General features: G+C 45.0%; 1 protein-coding gene across 1 annotated transcript in view; it reads left to right on the plus strand.

Annotated features, from left to right (window-relative positions):
• Nucleotides 1-16,381, plus strand: part of LOC124612671 (small G protein signaling modulator 3 homolog) — a 177,050-nt gene that overhangs the window by 12,784 nt on the left and 147,885 nt on the right. The window contains exon 6 of the mRNA XM_047140996.1: nt 8,266-8,396. Within this exon, the coding sequence (XP_046996952.1) occupies nt 8,266-8,396 (131 nt within the window). The remainder of the gene's footprint in view (nt 1-8,265; nt 8,397-16,381) is intronic.

Below are 16,381 nucleotides of genomic sequence, written 5' to 3' on the forward strand. Positions count from 1 at the left end.
GTCATACAAAGCTGTCTTGAAGCAAGTTGGTGGGTTGCACTACAGCAAAATATTTTATCAGATTCTGAATGCCAGTGGTATTTTCTTTGTCGATTTAAGGGAAAAATTATTGGTTGTGGAATTAATCTTGCTAGCCTAAAAATATGTAAGGAATTTCACAAACCTACTGTGACAATGGCATATGGAAATTTGTAAAAGCTGTAAGTAACTGATTGCAAGTATTTGTTCATTCAGTTACTTGATTCCATCCTTTCGATCATTTTCAGTATGATATGTCTTCATGAAGTCAACAGAGAAAGGAATTAAAATATGTAACCATTAGAGGCATTGCCACGTGAAATAGAATCATAATAAAATAGGAACTATATGTCCCATAATGTCATCGCTGTGCTGAAAACACCAGTGCAAACGGCTAAGGGGGTATGGCTACTAGATATTGTTGGCTAATTACTAAGCACAGTACGCAAGTGAATATCCAACATTATGGGACATCTGTGGTTACTATTTTATCATGATTTTACATAATGAGAATGCCACTCACAGCTGCATCCAACGGATGTTTGAAAGTAATCTTGTCACTATTTTGAAACAGAAAATAGTACACCAGGTGTCACCAGCACCATACGAGTCCACTTACATTATCGGTTATGTGATGGAAGGGATGTCAGTGGAGGAGGAATGACACGCACAGAGTGCCAAAGGAGAGAATAGCTACAGACCAATGTGCCTTATGTTATTAGAGTACAAATCACAATGGCTGATGTTTGTATGCTAAAAACATAGTTTCCAATGGAAGTGTTTGCTGTTATGTGGTATGAATGAGCACATGCTACTAGGGTGTCCATCATCCATGAATCGCTACAGACTGTGTATGGTTAGGTCATGTCTTGTCAGATGGTTGGTCACTGATGTTGCATTTTCAGCTAAGGAAGTTGGTGTGGAAGATGAAGGTTGAAGTGAATGTCCTTCCACATCCACAAATGAAAACATTGTTAGAGTACAGGAAATGTTGAGGTGGAGCAAGCTGTGTGACATTTCCTTGCATCACAGGGCGCAGAGTTTTTCCAGAGTGGTTTCTTCAAATTGATTGCACTCTATGACAAATGTCTCAATGTTGGTTGTGACCAAGTCAAAAAATAGTGCAAGATCTATAGGTAAACATGCCATGGTCTCTTTCTTTCTGACAATAAAGTTTCTGTATGAAAAACAGTGACAGAACTTACATTCCGGACGTTCCTGATATTTTAATTGCTTTCTCTGTTAGCTTCATGAAGACAGATCAATCAGAAGACAGTCAGGAGGATTGAAACTGGTAATTGAATAAGCAAATATTTACAATCTGTGACTGTTGTGGCATTTACAAAATTTGATAGCATTGAACTACTGTAACTGTCAGTGACTGTCACCTCTCAACATGGCATATGGTTAAAATTTTTCTGTGGGCCTTAAATTGGCTTGGTGCTAGGTTTCCATGGGGACTGGTAAGTACCACCAGTCCTCTCTTGCCATAAGCTTTGAGCATGCTTCAATGCCCACTGTACAGCAAATTCGTGGAACGTTGTCCCTCACAGGGGAAAAAGTTCAACCCTCACTCTCAAGGTGTACTGCTCGCTGATGAGATGCATGGCTGTTGAGGTGGAATAGTTGTTAGTGGGCAACCTCTGGAGAACTTACCACACCTCAGTTGTATAAGGCTTATCTAGGTGCTTGGGGCTCTGCCCAGGAAGACTTCTGTTTCCATAGCTGCTCGTGGGACCAGGGTGGATCCTTAAAGATCTCTTCTCCCAGCAGAAAGGGTGTGCTGTTGGCATGTACCAATGCCCAGTCAAACAAGAGGGCTTGTGTAGCCAGTCCTCCAATCTTGGGGATTACACAAACTCCTTCAATATTGAGTAACAGAACATATGCTGATTGCCGTATAATTAAATGGAAAGAGGGGAGTTTTGAGAAAGTTTCACTTTTTACATACAAAAATGTTTAGAGGGAATCACTAAAAGTTTGAAATCTGTCAAATGCTTGCAAAAGGGGACCCTGCTGGTAGAAACATCTAATTCCCAACAAGTGAAAAACAGAAAGCAAGCTCAATGCTTCGGGGAGTACGCAATAGAAAGTGAACTGCACACCACCTGGAACTGCTGCAAAGGTTCACTGACTTCCAGGGATCTGGTTGACATTCCCTAAGAGGAACTGAAAGCCAGTGGTTCCAGGAAAGCATTGTTGATGTACAGGGCATAATGAAATGCATGGATGACAATCTCATGAAATTTGACTCGGTATAAATGACTTTCAGCAGGATGACTCTTCCAGAACACATTCAGCCTGGTTTCCTCTGCCTCAGTGTGCAACCCTTCCCCCCCACCCCCCCCCCCCCCCCACCCCCACCCCCTAACCAAGCGTGCTGCTTTACATGCGAGTGTTTTGGATGTAAGGGAGAACCCATTTGTGGCAAATGTGGTAAGGCTGCCCATGATGGTGTTGGTTGTTAATCTCCTTGAAAGTGTGTCAACTGCCACAGGGCTCACCCTGTCTGGTGTAGGGACTGCAGTGTATTCCGGGCAAGTTTGACTTAAGATCCAGCAATTCTGAGTCTTACAACTACCCCTTCTTCATGTGGGACCTACAATTGGCACTGTCTGAGAATTGTGGTACTCCACTTAGTCACGACCAAATCCAGTAGTGCTTGCTTAGACATTTGCCAGCATTGTCAAAGGAAATCCTCCTTGAATGTTTCAATTTTATATTGTAGACAGATAACTTCCACAACTTGTATTGAGAGGCAATTTTGATGTCACCCCTTGAACCAAGAAAGGACTGCACATGTCCCAGTAGTTCTCAGTGTCGCCTTAATGAAAGGTTTAGGAAAGACCCTGGAGTTAAGGGTTAACCATCATCTGGTCTGGTTGTTGAAGACCAGGCAATTCCTTAGCTGCTCCTAGTGTGGATTCCAGAGATTTTAGTCCACTGTCGACAACACGACCCTGCTAGAGGCAGCTACTCAGCAGGTTATCCTCCATACTGGCATATACTTTGGTATCATTAAGGTGTATGATACTGCTTGGAGACACAGTATTCTCACACAACTGCATCAATGGGGCTTTCGTGGCCCAACTCCCCATCTTCGTATGGTCTTTCCTATATCGGCAATCTAAGTTACAAGTTGGTACTGTGCTTGTGCTCCCACCTTGTGTGCTTGTGCTCCCACCTTGTGTGCTTGTGCTCCCACCTTGTGTGCTTGTGCTCGCATTTTCATCATTCTTGTCATATTTTTGTTTTTATTTTCATAGACCTGGAAGCCAGAACCCAGAAGGCACTGGATATTATAAAATGCCTTAGCCACAGGTCTTGGGAGCAGACAGGATGCGTCTGCTCCAGTTTTATAGGACTTTTGTGCCTTCATGGCTCGACTGTGGATGTGGGGTATGGGTCAGTGAAGCCTTCTTACTTGAAGTTTGACACTATCCACTGTGAGGGTTTAGACTGGCTTTGGGTGCTTACAGGACCATTCCTGTAACTAGTCGCTGTGCTGAGGCTGGGGAATCGCCAGTCATCATTTAGTGGCAGCTCCTTATGGTGCGTCAGACTTAAAATATCTTCACAGTTCTGGATTCACCTATATATCTTACTGTTGCTCATCCACTTCTGGCAAACCTTGTCTTGTCTCTCATTGTCCGCAAGCAACAAGGCCATTTGGGATCTGCATCCAGCATGTGCTGGGGTCTGTGGAGCACGTCCAACCCCAAATCTAGGGTTTTAACCTCGTGTCACGATGTTCACTACAGAGGCCCATGGTAATTTTGAATTTAGTGCAGTACAGGAGAGATTACACACCTGCATGTGTTTCTAATACTTTATTTATGCAATTTTTTTAACTGAGCACCATAACTGTACAGCGGTCTTTATGGATGGGTCGAAACAGGCAGACTGCGTTGGTTGCTCTATTTGTTTCCCTGAGTGTGCCCTTAAGGTCAGACTACCTCAAGACTTTACTGTAATCGACGCCGAACATTAAGTGATCTTGTGGTCACTGGAGCAGGTGAGATGTGCTTAAAGTGCTAAATTCGTTGTCTGTTCAGTTTCTCTCTGTGTCCTTCACTACAACAGCTGGTGAAGGAGGCATATTTATGTTGGATACCAGGGCATACAGTTATTGTGTGGAATGAAATGGCAGGTGCAGCAGCCAAGGATACGTGTTACGATCCTCAGTTAGTCCAGTGTGAATGCTACCTCCTCACTTTTGATGTACAGAGTTTTGTGTTGAAGGGAAGATGAGCAGCTGGAAAAGACTGATAATAAGGTGCATCTAGTAAAGCCCACTAGGTGGCCATGGCACACCTCCTTCCAGCCACAAAGATGGGTTAGGTCCTTCCTACTTGTCTTTGCATAGGCAACAATCCTGTGGTGCATGGCTTCTTGCTCTGGCACGACGACTTGTCAATGCATCGTGCTTGTGGTGTACAGAAGTTCACTGTGCGCCACATTTTATCAGACTATTTTATTTTCAGACAAGAGAGCAGTGTCAGATTCGCCCTCTATTTTAAATGTCATTGAAACAAATGTGGTTAGTTTTAAGGTTTTGTAATTTGTGCAACTTGTTTCCACAAAATTTGGAGAGATTTTCTTAATGGGATAACAGGGATGACTGGATCTTTGTAAGTGGTCAGCCAGTAACATTTCCCTGTGCCTTTCTGTTATCTCTTTATGTGGTTTTACTTCTGTTTTCATCCATGTTTAGCACCTTTCACCTTTCGCCATCGTATTAAGGCCTGTGAGATAGAGCGAATGTGTAGGTCCTTGTGAGTGAGGTGGGATTGAGTGAATGATTGTCATTTTATAGGCTTCCTTCTCACTGTGTGAGAACAATTGTGGTTACTTTATCCTCATTTGTTTCTTTTAATACATGTAAAAGCACTGATAACCTTGATGCTGCGTGCCCGTAAGTTCCACGTGCATGTTGTGTGCACACTAGATTTCCTCTGTAGTCTACCCTACACCAAATTGTTCATCTCTACATAACTGCTGCTATGTCCATAAAGACCTTCTCAAGGTAGTTTGGCCTTGGTTTCACTCTGCAATTTTACCCATGCTCCTTCACCTAAGTTACAGAGTTAACTATTCATTTGTGTCTTAGGATATGTATTATCAGCATCCCTTGTGCTTTGTAACTTTCTTTCAGTAATCCCTCACTAAGCAATCAATCTACTCATCTAGTAGTCAGCAGTCTGTAAAATCACATTTCAGTAGTTCCTATTATCTTCCTATATTAACTATCATCCACATTAAACCCCCTAACAAATTGTTTTCTCAAATTGTGTTCCAAAACATAGTTTTTCTTTTATTACTGGAAAAAATCCTGTAAGAAATGACTTTACATATAGACACATAAAGATAGCTTTTAAAGCTCAAAATAATTAGTTAAAAATTTTTCAAGCTCACCATTAATAAAATCGTGAGTATACTCATGCACTAGACTGTGACTGAAACATCCTGAAACTTTGTCATTTCTTAGTTTCTGTGTATCTATGAAGTCAGACCCTGTATTTCACAGTGGTTTCCTGTGAACAGAAACCATGGAGCACAGTCGAAGTATTTCTTGGACTGCAACGAGCGTGAGCGAGTGTACCGAACAAAGTATGAAAGTGTACATTTTGTTAAATATGGAAAGCTGCAAACAGTAAAGAAAATATCTAGTGGCAACCACCTCAAATAAAAGCAAGACAGTCAGGCTAAAAGTGTAGGATCAGGTGCTTTTTAGTGGCCAAATAATTGAATATCAGTGCTGAAATACGTATAAGTGAGGTATAATTTTTTAAAAGAGCTATTGTTTAACATTTTTTCCACAAATATTGGTATTGCTATTGCTTCTACATTTTATATCCTCTCCACTTCAGTTATTTTGCTGCCTGAATAGAAAAACTCGTAGAAAAACTCATCTGCTGTCCTGTCCCATTTTCTATTAAACTACCCTCAGACCCATCTGATCTAATTTGGTTACAGTCCGCTAGCTTCATTTTGCTTTTGACATTCTTCTTATAACCTCTGTCCAAGATGGCCCTTCAGTTCTACTGAATCAGTCCTTTGCTGTCTGACAGCATTACAATTTTTGGCAAACCTCCGGTTTTCTTATTGCTAAACACTAACCCCTTTTTCAATTTTCTCCTTATTTTCAATCACTGCTTGCTGTGTGTACACATTAAATAATGTGGTTATAAGCTAAAGCCCTGTTGTACTTTCAGATGCTACCAGCTTCACATGTTCGTATTCTAATAATTAAAATCTGGTTTCTGTAAAATTTGTTGGGAACGTTTCCCTTCCTGTATGTATTCCCTGATAACTTCAAAGCTTCAGACGGTGTTCATACACAATGTCAAATGTAAACTCTAAATCTATAAATGCTATATATTGAATTTGTCTTCCTTAACTCTTCTAAAAGTGTGTGCTTAGTATTATTAAATTATAGATGAAAGGAATAACTTGTGTATACTGGGTTTGACCTGCTAAAGTCCAAAACTAAGTGCAGTGAAACTAGACAACTGTTTGATGAAAACAAGTCTGATTATTAACAACTTAGTAGTAGTGTGATCTACGTCTCTGCACATTAATCGGCTTTCTTAACCTCATCCCTGGGTCTGTTCTAGACACTTCTACTGCTGTATCAGTTTTCTGATGGACCAATTAACATAGGTTTATAAAATCTCTCTCTCTCTCTCTCTCTCTCTCTCTCTCTCTCTCTCTCTCTCTCTCTGCTGTTTGTGCAAGTTTCTGTGAAGACTGCTTAACAATATCATCTTACCTGTCAACATGATGTACCAGTAAACTTAGCTTGTATCCAATCATTTGCTGAACTGTGTGCCAGACTTGACTTAAAACCCAGTCTGTGCCTCTTACAGGCAGTGCTCTGATTATTCTCTGTAATTCCTTCATTGATGCAAGTGAATTTTATCTATAATTTGTTACTGTAAAATACTGACTAAAGCTGCAAGTTGTTCTTGGTTGGTTCAAAGTTACTAATGAAAGTGACTCAAATCTAGATCTTTAGTCTGGTTCAGTTTTAATGTTGTTTTTTTTTTTTAAGTATAATATTGACATTTAATTTGTCATACATCTAACCTTACTTTCTGCATGCTTAATGTACCAATTGTTTGTAATATTGACTATGTGAATTCATCACTGGAATCTTGCAAACTCAAAAGTTAGTTTCATATGAAATTTCTTTTAAAAAAACAGCTCCACAGCTGACAGTGCATCCAGTTAAATTGCATGATCCTCATACTTTCTGAATAATACTGATGACTGGCAGCAGATGTGAATTGCTACAATGGGAAAATAACCAAACATTACTTCTTCTGTTCTTAATGTTTTATTTAAGGACATTTTCCTTGGTTGAATTTTAAATACTCTCTGAATGTAATCTGATCCAAACACACATTTGTTTGGACACTTAACTGAAATAATTTTGTGGTAAGTTGGTCGAATATGAACTGCACGTAGTTTTGATCACCTTTTCGCATTCCATGTCTCTGAGTTCCATCAGACTTCAGTGATAGTATGTGGCTCTGATTTGGAAAAGTGTCCTGTCATTACAGACTTCCCACAATCTTTCACATACACACATTTTTCTTAACTAGTTCAAATGGCCTCTGTGTGTATGTTTGTGTGAACTTTTATTATAATTTTTTACATTACACATTGAAAGTAACTCTATTAAATTAGAGCAAAAGTCAGTGCCTGATAATGTTTCTTCAGGCAATGTGATACTTTAATAACAATTATTATGTTTGACAATGTCAACAATGTTGGAGGCGAGTGCTCAAATTATTCCACCTACACGTTTTGTGTGAATGTTATCATTCAAAATTTTACAGCGATGAGTCAAGTCATTGTGGCAAGTACAAAAACAAAAAAAAAAAAACAAAAAACAAAAAAAACACCTAAAGATGGCTTGTGTAGCTAAAACTAATAATCACAATAAAAATTTTTTTTGCTGTCTTGGCTTCCAGGATTTGTAATCCTTAATTTGTAAGAATAATCACAGCTGGTTGTAAATGATCTTCCTTACAGATTGTATAATTTAAGTTTGTGGTTTGGCATGTGCCAGTTTCCACTCTTGAGTCGATATGTGGAAGAGGATGTTAAACAGGCAGTGAACATCTTGTACTTTGAAATTGTGCATTTTTTATGTGAGCCATAACTTAATTTACTACATACCTTGATTTTCTGCATCTTCTGATTTATTTTCTGTAATTTATAAGTTCATGTTTTCTTTAGCTACTGTCAAGGAACTGGTATGATAGTATCATCTCTGCTGTTACTGATGGAGGAAGAAGATGCATTTTGGATGATGTGTGCTATTGTTGAAGATTTGCTTCCAGCCTCGTACTACTCTTCCACACTCATAGGTATGTGCTTTCCACAATCCACACTTACAATTTTTGTGTGTATAAACTTGAATCTCCACTATTCTTGTATGTTAGGCAAAATTCATCTTTGCTCCAAATAGAAAAAGTGAAACATTCCTACCAAAGACCTGGTTTTGGAAATTTGTATTTATGTAATTGATCTCCTGCATGCCACCCTCCACCTCAAAAAACTATCTAATCTCTTGGTTTCCCACCTCTGGAAAGGCAACTCACTCACCCTCCACAACCTTTCCAGCAAACCTCAACCTCCTCTAATTGCACACAGACCCAGTCTCTCCCATCTGCTCAATCTCCCACTTCCAGCTCCACTCCCCCCAAAACCTCAAAATTCTAATCAACACATTCTGGAACCACAACACCCTAATTCAGTAGTTAACCTTTCCTCCAAACCTCTCTCCCAATCCGAAACCTCTGTCCTATCCAAAGGCATCACCTTCAGCCCTCCCCCCAGGGGGTCCACAACTCTTTTGTGGATACGTGCGTAGCGAGCATGGGATCCCGAGCTAATGTGGCCTTCCTTCCTTTCCGGGCTGCATACCTTCCTTTTCCGCATCCTTCCCTATCCCCCCATCTTGGCCCCCCCTCCCCTCACCTCTGGCTCTTTCCTTCCCTTTCTCCCCCTCTGGGAGTATGGTTTGTGCCTACGTCCGGAGACGGACGCTCGTAAATGTCACACATTCTTCGCCTTCTCTGCTTGTATGTCTTCATCCTTCCTTTGTCCTTCTCTTTTCCTTACCTCTTCTCTTTACCCTTTTCTCTGCTGCGGTGTTTGAGACCCCTCTTCTTTCCTTTTCCTTTCTATGTTTTTCCCCTTTCTCTTTCTTTCTCCCTGTGCGTGTCTGAAGGCCGACCCACGCATTTTCGTGCGTAGCCGGTGACGGGGTAACGCGTAATTCCCCGCCCCGGGTAGACAGGTAGGACACGTACGTACCCCCTGGTAACGGCGAGGCCCAGGGAGGGGTGATTACCCGAGCTGATACCTTCCGAAAGTGCCGATTGGTCCCTGTGTCCGTTTGTTGGGAGGTGTGACCTGAGGTGTGAACAATCACCTAAGGCGGGAGTGCCCTCAGAGAGGGCCCCCACAAGGGAGGAGCGCGCCATCGGAGACGCCGGTAATCATGGGGGATTCTTCTGCAATGGTTTCCTCACCTTCCACTATGTCCGCTCGCAAGCGTAAGTTCATTGAGTCTCAGCCACAGACAGTTCTTCCATCGTTGCCACAGTTCCTTGTTGTTTCTCGGTCTGATGAAGGTCACGACTTCTCCACAGTCAACCCTTTCATTATCCAGAAAGGTGTCGACGCAATTGCAGGTCCTGTAAAGTCTTGTTCCAGATTACGGAATGGCACCTTGTTGTTAGAAATGGTCAGTGCCCTCCAGGCACAAAAATTGCTGCGTACTTCAGTTCTCCACACCTCGCTGTCCGGGTGGAACCGCACCGTACTTTAAATTCCTCGTGTGAAGTCGTTTATACACGCTCCCTCGATGGATTGTCTGACGACGAAATTCAGCACTACCTGTCTGACCAGGGCGTAACGGCTGTTCATAGAGTTATGGAAAGGGTTGACACGAACATCATTCCAACCAGCAGTGTCTTCTTGACATTTGACAAAGTTCAACTCCCATCAAAAATCAAAGCAGGCTATGAGATAATTTCCGTTCGCCCTTACGTCCCAAACCCTACGCGTTGCTATCGGTGTCAGCGGTTCAATCACACCAGCCAGTCCTGTTCCAATCCGGCCAAGTGTGTTACGTGTGGCAAGGACGCCCATGAGGGTGCTTGTCCACCTCCATCCCCTCGCTGCATCAACTGTATGGGTGACCACGCTGCTTCCTCTTGAGATTGCCCTGTTTTTAAAGACGAAAAGCTCATCCAGGAAATCAGAGTGAAGGAAAAGGTGTCGACCTTTGCTGCTCGAAAATTATTCGCCAGTCGACAGCCCACCGTGCCTCAGACAGGAAAATACAGCACTGTCCTTGCTTCTCCTCGGCCAACAAAGGAGGTGACCACGCAGACTTGCGACCTCACCTTTAGTGCCACGGTCGTCAGATCGGCCAGCGCAAAGATCGCCCGTTCAACCTCGCCACTTTCACCTGCCCACTCTCTGGCTCATCCTTCGTCGCGTTCTGCTAAATCTCGAGCCCAAAAGTCAGACACCAAGACTTCGAAAAAAGAGCATACTCGTGAAGATTTTTTACGTACCCCAACTTCACAACCATCGGTTCCTCCTTCATCTAAACATCATACTTCCAAGAAGGCTACGAAGAAACCCAGTTCATCTCCTTCTCCGCCAAGGCGTGTCCCATCTACAGCACCACCTGGCGGAAACCGCCCTCGGCCGTCTTCTGTGTCGCCGAGGCGCACTGCTGGCAGCCGATCAACCGGCCGATCGCTGGTGGCAGGAGCTGCTCCTGAACAACCTTTGGATCAGGATCTTCTGCCTTCAGCTGAATGCCATTCCATGCTGTCGGTCGCAAGCTCTGAGCAGTCGTTGAATTGACAGCAACCTTGGTCACATTCCTCCATTTTCTGTTCACCCTATGACCATTATCCACTGGAATATCCGCGGCATTCGAGCCAATCGGGATGAATTGTCGATCCTCTTACGATCCTACTCGCCGGTCATCTTCTGTCTTCAGGAAACAAAGCTGCGTCCCCACGCCCGCTTTGTTCTCCCCCATTTTCAGTCCGTCCGATTTGATCTCCCTTCTGTTGAAGGCACTCCAGCCCATGGAGGACTCATGATTCTTCTCCATGATACTCTCCATTATCACCTAATCCACTTAAACACTTCCTTCCAAGCTGCCGCCGTCCGTCTTTCCCTTTCTGGATACACGTTCTCTCTTTGTACTATATACATTCCATCGTCCACACCAATGGCACGAACTGATCTCCTTCATCTTCTTGGTCAGCTTCCACCCCTCTATTTGCTGGTTGGGGGACTTCAATGCCCACCACCCGCTTTGGGGATCTCCACATCCTTGTCCACGTGGCTCACTATTGCTAGACGTCTTCCACCAAGCGGATCTAGTTTGCCTCAACACTGGGGTCCCTACATTTTTGTCTGCCTCCACGACAAATTTCTCTCATTTGGACCTTGCGGTTGGTACTGTTCCGCTAGCTCGGCGCTTCGAATGGTTCGCCCTCGATGATACACACTCGAGTGACCACTTTCCATGTGTCCTTCGACTGCAGCCTCAACTGCCATATATGCGCCCGTGACGCTGGAAGTTTGCCCAAGCCAACTGGACACTTTTTTCGTCTCTAGCGACATTCGATGACCGTCACTTTCCCAGCGTCGACGATGAGGTCACACATATTACCGACGTTATTCTTACAGCTGCGGAACGTTCAATACCACGCACCTCCGAATTGCCCCGTCGCCCCCCAGTTCCTTGGTGGAACGAGGCATGCCTTGACGCAATACGTGAGCGGTGATGTGCTCTCCGCGTTTTCCGCCACCATCCTACTTTGGCCAACTGTATCCGCTATAAGAAGTTCCGTGCGCGATGCCGTCGTGTCATCTGCAATAGCAAGAAGACAAGCTGGAAATTCTTTATTAGCTCATTTAATACCTTCACTCCCTCCTCGGAAGTTTGGAGTCGGCTTTGACAGTTCTCAGGCACGCCTAGTTTCTCCCCGGTCTCTGGGCTCACTGTCGCGCATGATACATTAGTGGACCCTGTCGCAATTTCTAACTCATTGGGTCAGCACTTTGCTGAGATTTCGAGCTCTTCACATTACCCACCAGCGTTTCTCCCGAAGAAACGTGCAGCGGAAGTGCGACCTCTTGCTTTTTCCTCTCAAAATCGCGAAAGCTACAATACTGTTTTCTCCATGCGGGAACTCCAACATGCACTCTCTTCTTCTCGCTCCTCCGCCCCAGGACCGGATGGTATCCACGTCCAAATGTTGCTGCATTTATCAACCCATAGTCTGCGTTACCTCCTTCGCCTTTATAATCGAATTTGGACAGACAGTACTTTTCCCAGACGATGGCGGGAAGCTATCGTCGTTCCTGTTCAGAAACCTGGAAAGGACAAACATCTCCCCTCCAGCTATCGCCCCATTTCTCTCACGAGTAGTGTCTGTAAGGTATTGGAGCGTATGGTGAATCACTGTTTAGCTTGGTGGCTGGAATCCCGCAGTCTTTTAACACCTGCCCAATGCGGATTCTGAAAGCATCGTTCTGCAGTTGACCATCTTGTTGCTCTCTCCACTTACATCGTGAACAATTTTCTCCGGAAACGCCAAACAGTAGCTATATTTTTTGATCTGGAGAGAGCATACGATACCTGTTGGAGGACAGGCATCCTCCGCACACTGTTCTCTTGGGGCTTTCGAGGTCGGCTGCCCCTTTTTCGTCGCGAATTTATGGCAGAGCGCACATTTAGGGTGTGGGTGAACACTACTCTCTCCCGTACTTTCTCCCAAGAAAACGGGGTACCCCAGGGCTCCGTGCTGAGTGTTGTACTGTTTGCCATTGCCATAAATCCAATTATGGATTGTCTCCTTCCCGATGTCTCGGGCTCCCTCTTTGTGGACGATTTTGCGATCTACTACAGCTCTTAATCGACCAGCCTTCTTGAACGACGTCTTCAAGGATGTCTCGATCGCCTCCACTCTTGGAGCATCGAAACCAGCTTCCGTTTTTCTCCCAGTAAGACCGTTTGTGTTAATTTTTGGCGACGTAAGGAGTTTCTTCTGACCTCCTTACGTCTAGGTCCTGTCAACCTTCCGTTTTAAGACGTCGCTAAATTCTTGGGTCTTATGTTTGACAGAAAACTGTGCTGGTCCTCCCACGTTTCCTATCTTTCGGCTCGCTGTCTGCGATCCCTCAACACCCTCCGTGTCCTGAATGGTACCTCCTGGGGAGTGGACCGAGTGGTCCTTCTCCGCCTCTATCGCGCCTTAGTGTGCTCGAAATTGGACTATGGAAGCATAGTCTACTCCTCTGCTCGGCTGTCTATTCTTCGGCGTCTCGACTCTATCCACCACCGTGGATTATGTTTAGTGTCTGGAGCTTTTTACACCAGCCCTGTGGAAAGCCTTTATGCTGATACTGCTGAACCTCCGCCGTCCAATCGGCGAGCAGTCCTTCTGAGTCGTTATGCTAGCCATCTGTCTTCCATGCCTGCTAATCCAGCCCATGACATTTTTTTCGACGCCTCCTTTGATGTAGGGTATGCAGGCCGCCCCTCCTCCCTACTACCACTGGGAGTCCGCTTCCGTCAACTGCTCCATTCTCTTTCCTTCCGCTTTCCTAAAACCTTCTTGACAACTTGGGGTAGAGCACCGCTTTGTCTCCATCCTCGGATCTGCCTGCTCCGTGACCTTTGTCGATTTCCCAAGGATGGTACCCCTTCACTTGTTTATCGTCAGGCATTTGCTGCTCTATGTGCACAAATGACGGACACCACATTTATTTACACCGACGGCTCGAAAACATCATTAGGTGTAGGGAGTGCCTATATTGTTGGCGAAACCCCAAATCACTTTCGGCTTCCCGACCAGTGTTCGGTTTATACTGCGGAGCTTTACGCTGTTCTCCAGGCTGTCCACTACATCCGCCGCCATCAGCGGATACAGTACGTTATCTGCTCAGATTCTCTCAGCTCTCTCCTCAGTCTCCAAGCTCTTTACCCTGTGCACCCTCTGGTCCACCGGATTCAGGACTGTCTGCGCTTGCTCCACCTGGGGGGCGTCTCGGTGGCGTTCCTCTGGCTCCCGGGACATGCTGGTATCTGTGGGAATGAGGCAGCCGATATAGCGGCCAAGGCTGCAGTCTCTCTTCCTCGGCCAGCTATTCAGTCTCTTCCGTTTACCGATCTACGGAGCGGTTTATGTCGCCAAGTTGCTCATTTATGGCATGCGCATTGGTCAACACTTCCCCATAATAAATTGCGGGAAGTGAAAGCCCTTCCTTGCACTTGGACCTCTTCCTCCCGAATGCGTCGTCGGGAGGAGGTAATTTTAGCTAGACTCCGGATAGGGCACTGTCTTTTTAGCCATCGACATCTTTTAAGCGGTGATCCTCCCCCACTCTGTCCCCACTGCTCTCAGCTGTGGACGGTCAGACACCTTTTAATTGAGTGCCCCTATTTTAATCCGTTACGCTCCCGTCTACAGCTATCGCCTGATCTATCGTTGATTTTAGCAGATGACACGCGCTCAGCTGACCGCGTTCTACAGTTTATTAGTGACAGTGAAATGACGTCAGTCATTTGATATTTTTTTTTTTTTTTTTTTTTTATTTTTTTGGGGGGGGGGGGGGGTGGGGGACAACCAACCCCTTTCTATAGTGGATTTTTAAGCATTCCTTCTGCCTTTAGTTTCTCAAATTTTATGACTTTGTTCCCCTTGCTGCTGATTTTAAATTTCGTTTTTTTCCTGTTTCCTACGTCACGGGCTGGGCGCTAATGACCATAGAAGTTTTGCGCCCTAAACCCACAAACAAAAAAGCACAGTGGGACCCACCTCCTCTTTCTCAAAATCACCCTCTCCAAACCTTCCAGGAATTTCTCACTTCCAGCCTTGCCTCTCAATCCTCCTTGAAAAACCTTAATCCTACTCCCAACATCACCACTGCTGAAGCCCAGGCTATCCGTGATCTGAAGGCTGACCGATCCATCGTCATTCTTCCGGCGGACAAGGGTTCCACTACCGTGGTACTTGATCCCGACTCAAAACTCCTTCACTTTCGAAGGCCAGACAAACCAACAATTAAAGGGAACAGCCATGGGTACCAGGATGGCCCCCCTCATACTCCGACCTATTTATGGGTCGCTTAGAGGAAGCCGCCTTGGTTACCCAGGCCTGCCAACCAAAAGTTTGGTACAGATTTATTGATGACATCTTCAGGATCTGGACTCACAGTGAAGAACAACTCCAGAATTTCCTCTCCAACCTAAACTCCTTTGGTTCCACCAGATCCACCTGGTCCTACTCCAAACCCCATGCCACTTTCCTTGACATTGACCTCCATCTGTTCAATGGCCAGCTTCACACATCCGTCCACATCAAATCCACCAACAAGCAACAGTACCTCCATTATGACAGCTGCCACCCACTCCATATCAAACGGTCCCTTCCCTACAGCCTAGGTCTTTGTGGCAAACGAATCTGCTCCAGTCCGGAATCCCTGAACCATTACACCAACAACCTGAAAACAGCTTTTACATCCCGCAACTACCCTCCCGACCTGGTACAGAAGCAAATAACCAGAGCCACTTCCTCATCTCCTCAAACCCAGAACCTCGCACAGAAGAACCCCAAAAGTGCCCCACTTGTGACAGGATACTTTCCGGGACTGGATCAGACTCTGAATGTGGCTCTCCAGCAGGGATACGACTTCCTCAAATCCTGCCCTGAAATGAGATCCATCCTTCATGAAATCCTCTCCACTCCACCAAGAGTGTCTTTCCACCGTCCACCTAACCTTCGTAACCTCTTGGTTCATCCCTATGAAATCCCCAAACCACCTTCCCTACCCTCTGGCTTCTACCCTTGTAACCGCCCCCGGTGTAATACATGTCCCATGCACCCTCCTACCACCACCTACTCCAGTTCTGTAACCCGGAAGGTGTACACCAGGCTGTTCCTGCTCGTCGGCTCCGTGGTGAACCGCGGAGCGCTCCCTGCTCCAGGGAGCCGTGTCGCTCGCTGTGACCAGTCAAGTGGGCCGGCACGTGGCACTGCTGGCTGAGGCAGGCGGCAAGGCAAGCGTTTTGATGTGCCAGCTGCGTCTTACAAGATCGACAACCTCACGCTCTTAGCTGCTACGACGTGGTGACATGCTACACCAGGAAATACAATGTTCAGGAAATAACTAAGAAACAACTGTTTTACAAGAAATTGCATACTAAATTTATTGGGCCTCTATAGCTTGACATTTTCTTTTCATTACAAGATCGGAAATATCAGGCGTCAAAGTGTGTGCAGCGTTAATGCGGAGGATGGCCTTC

Source organism: Schistocerca americana, chromosome 4 (genome assembly GCF_021461395.2).
Source record: "Schistocerca americana isolate TAMUIC-IGC-003095 chromosome 4, iqSchAmer2.1, whole genome shotgun sequence".
Lineage (NCBI taxonomy): Eukaryota > Metazoa > Arthropoda > Insecta > Orthoptera > Acrididae > Schistocerca > Schistocerca americana.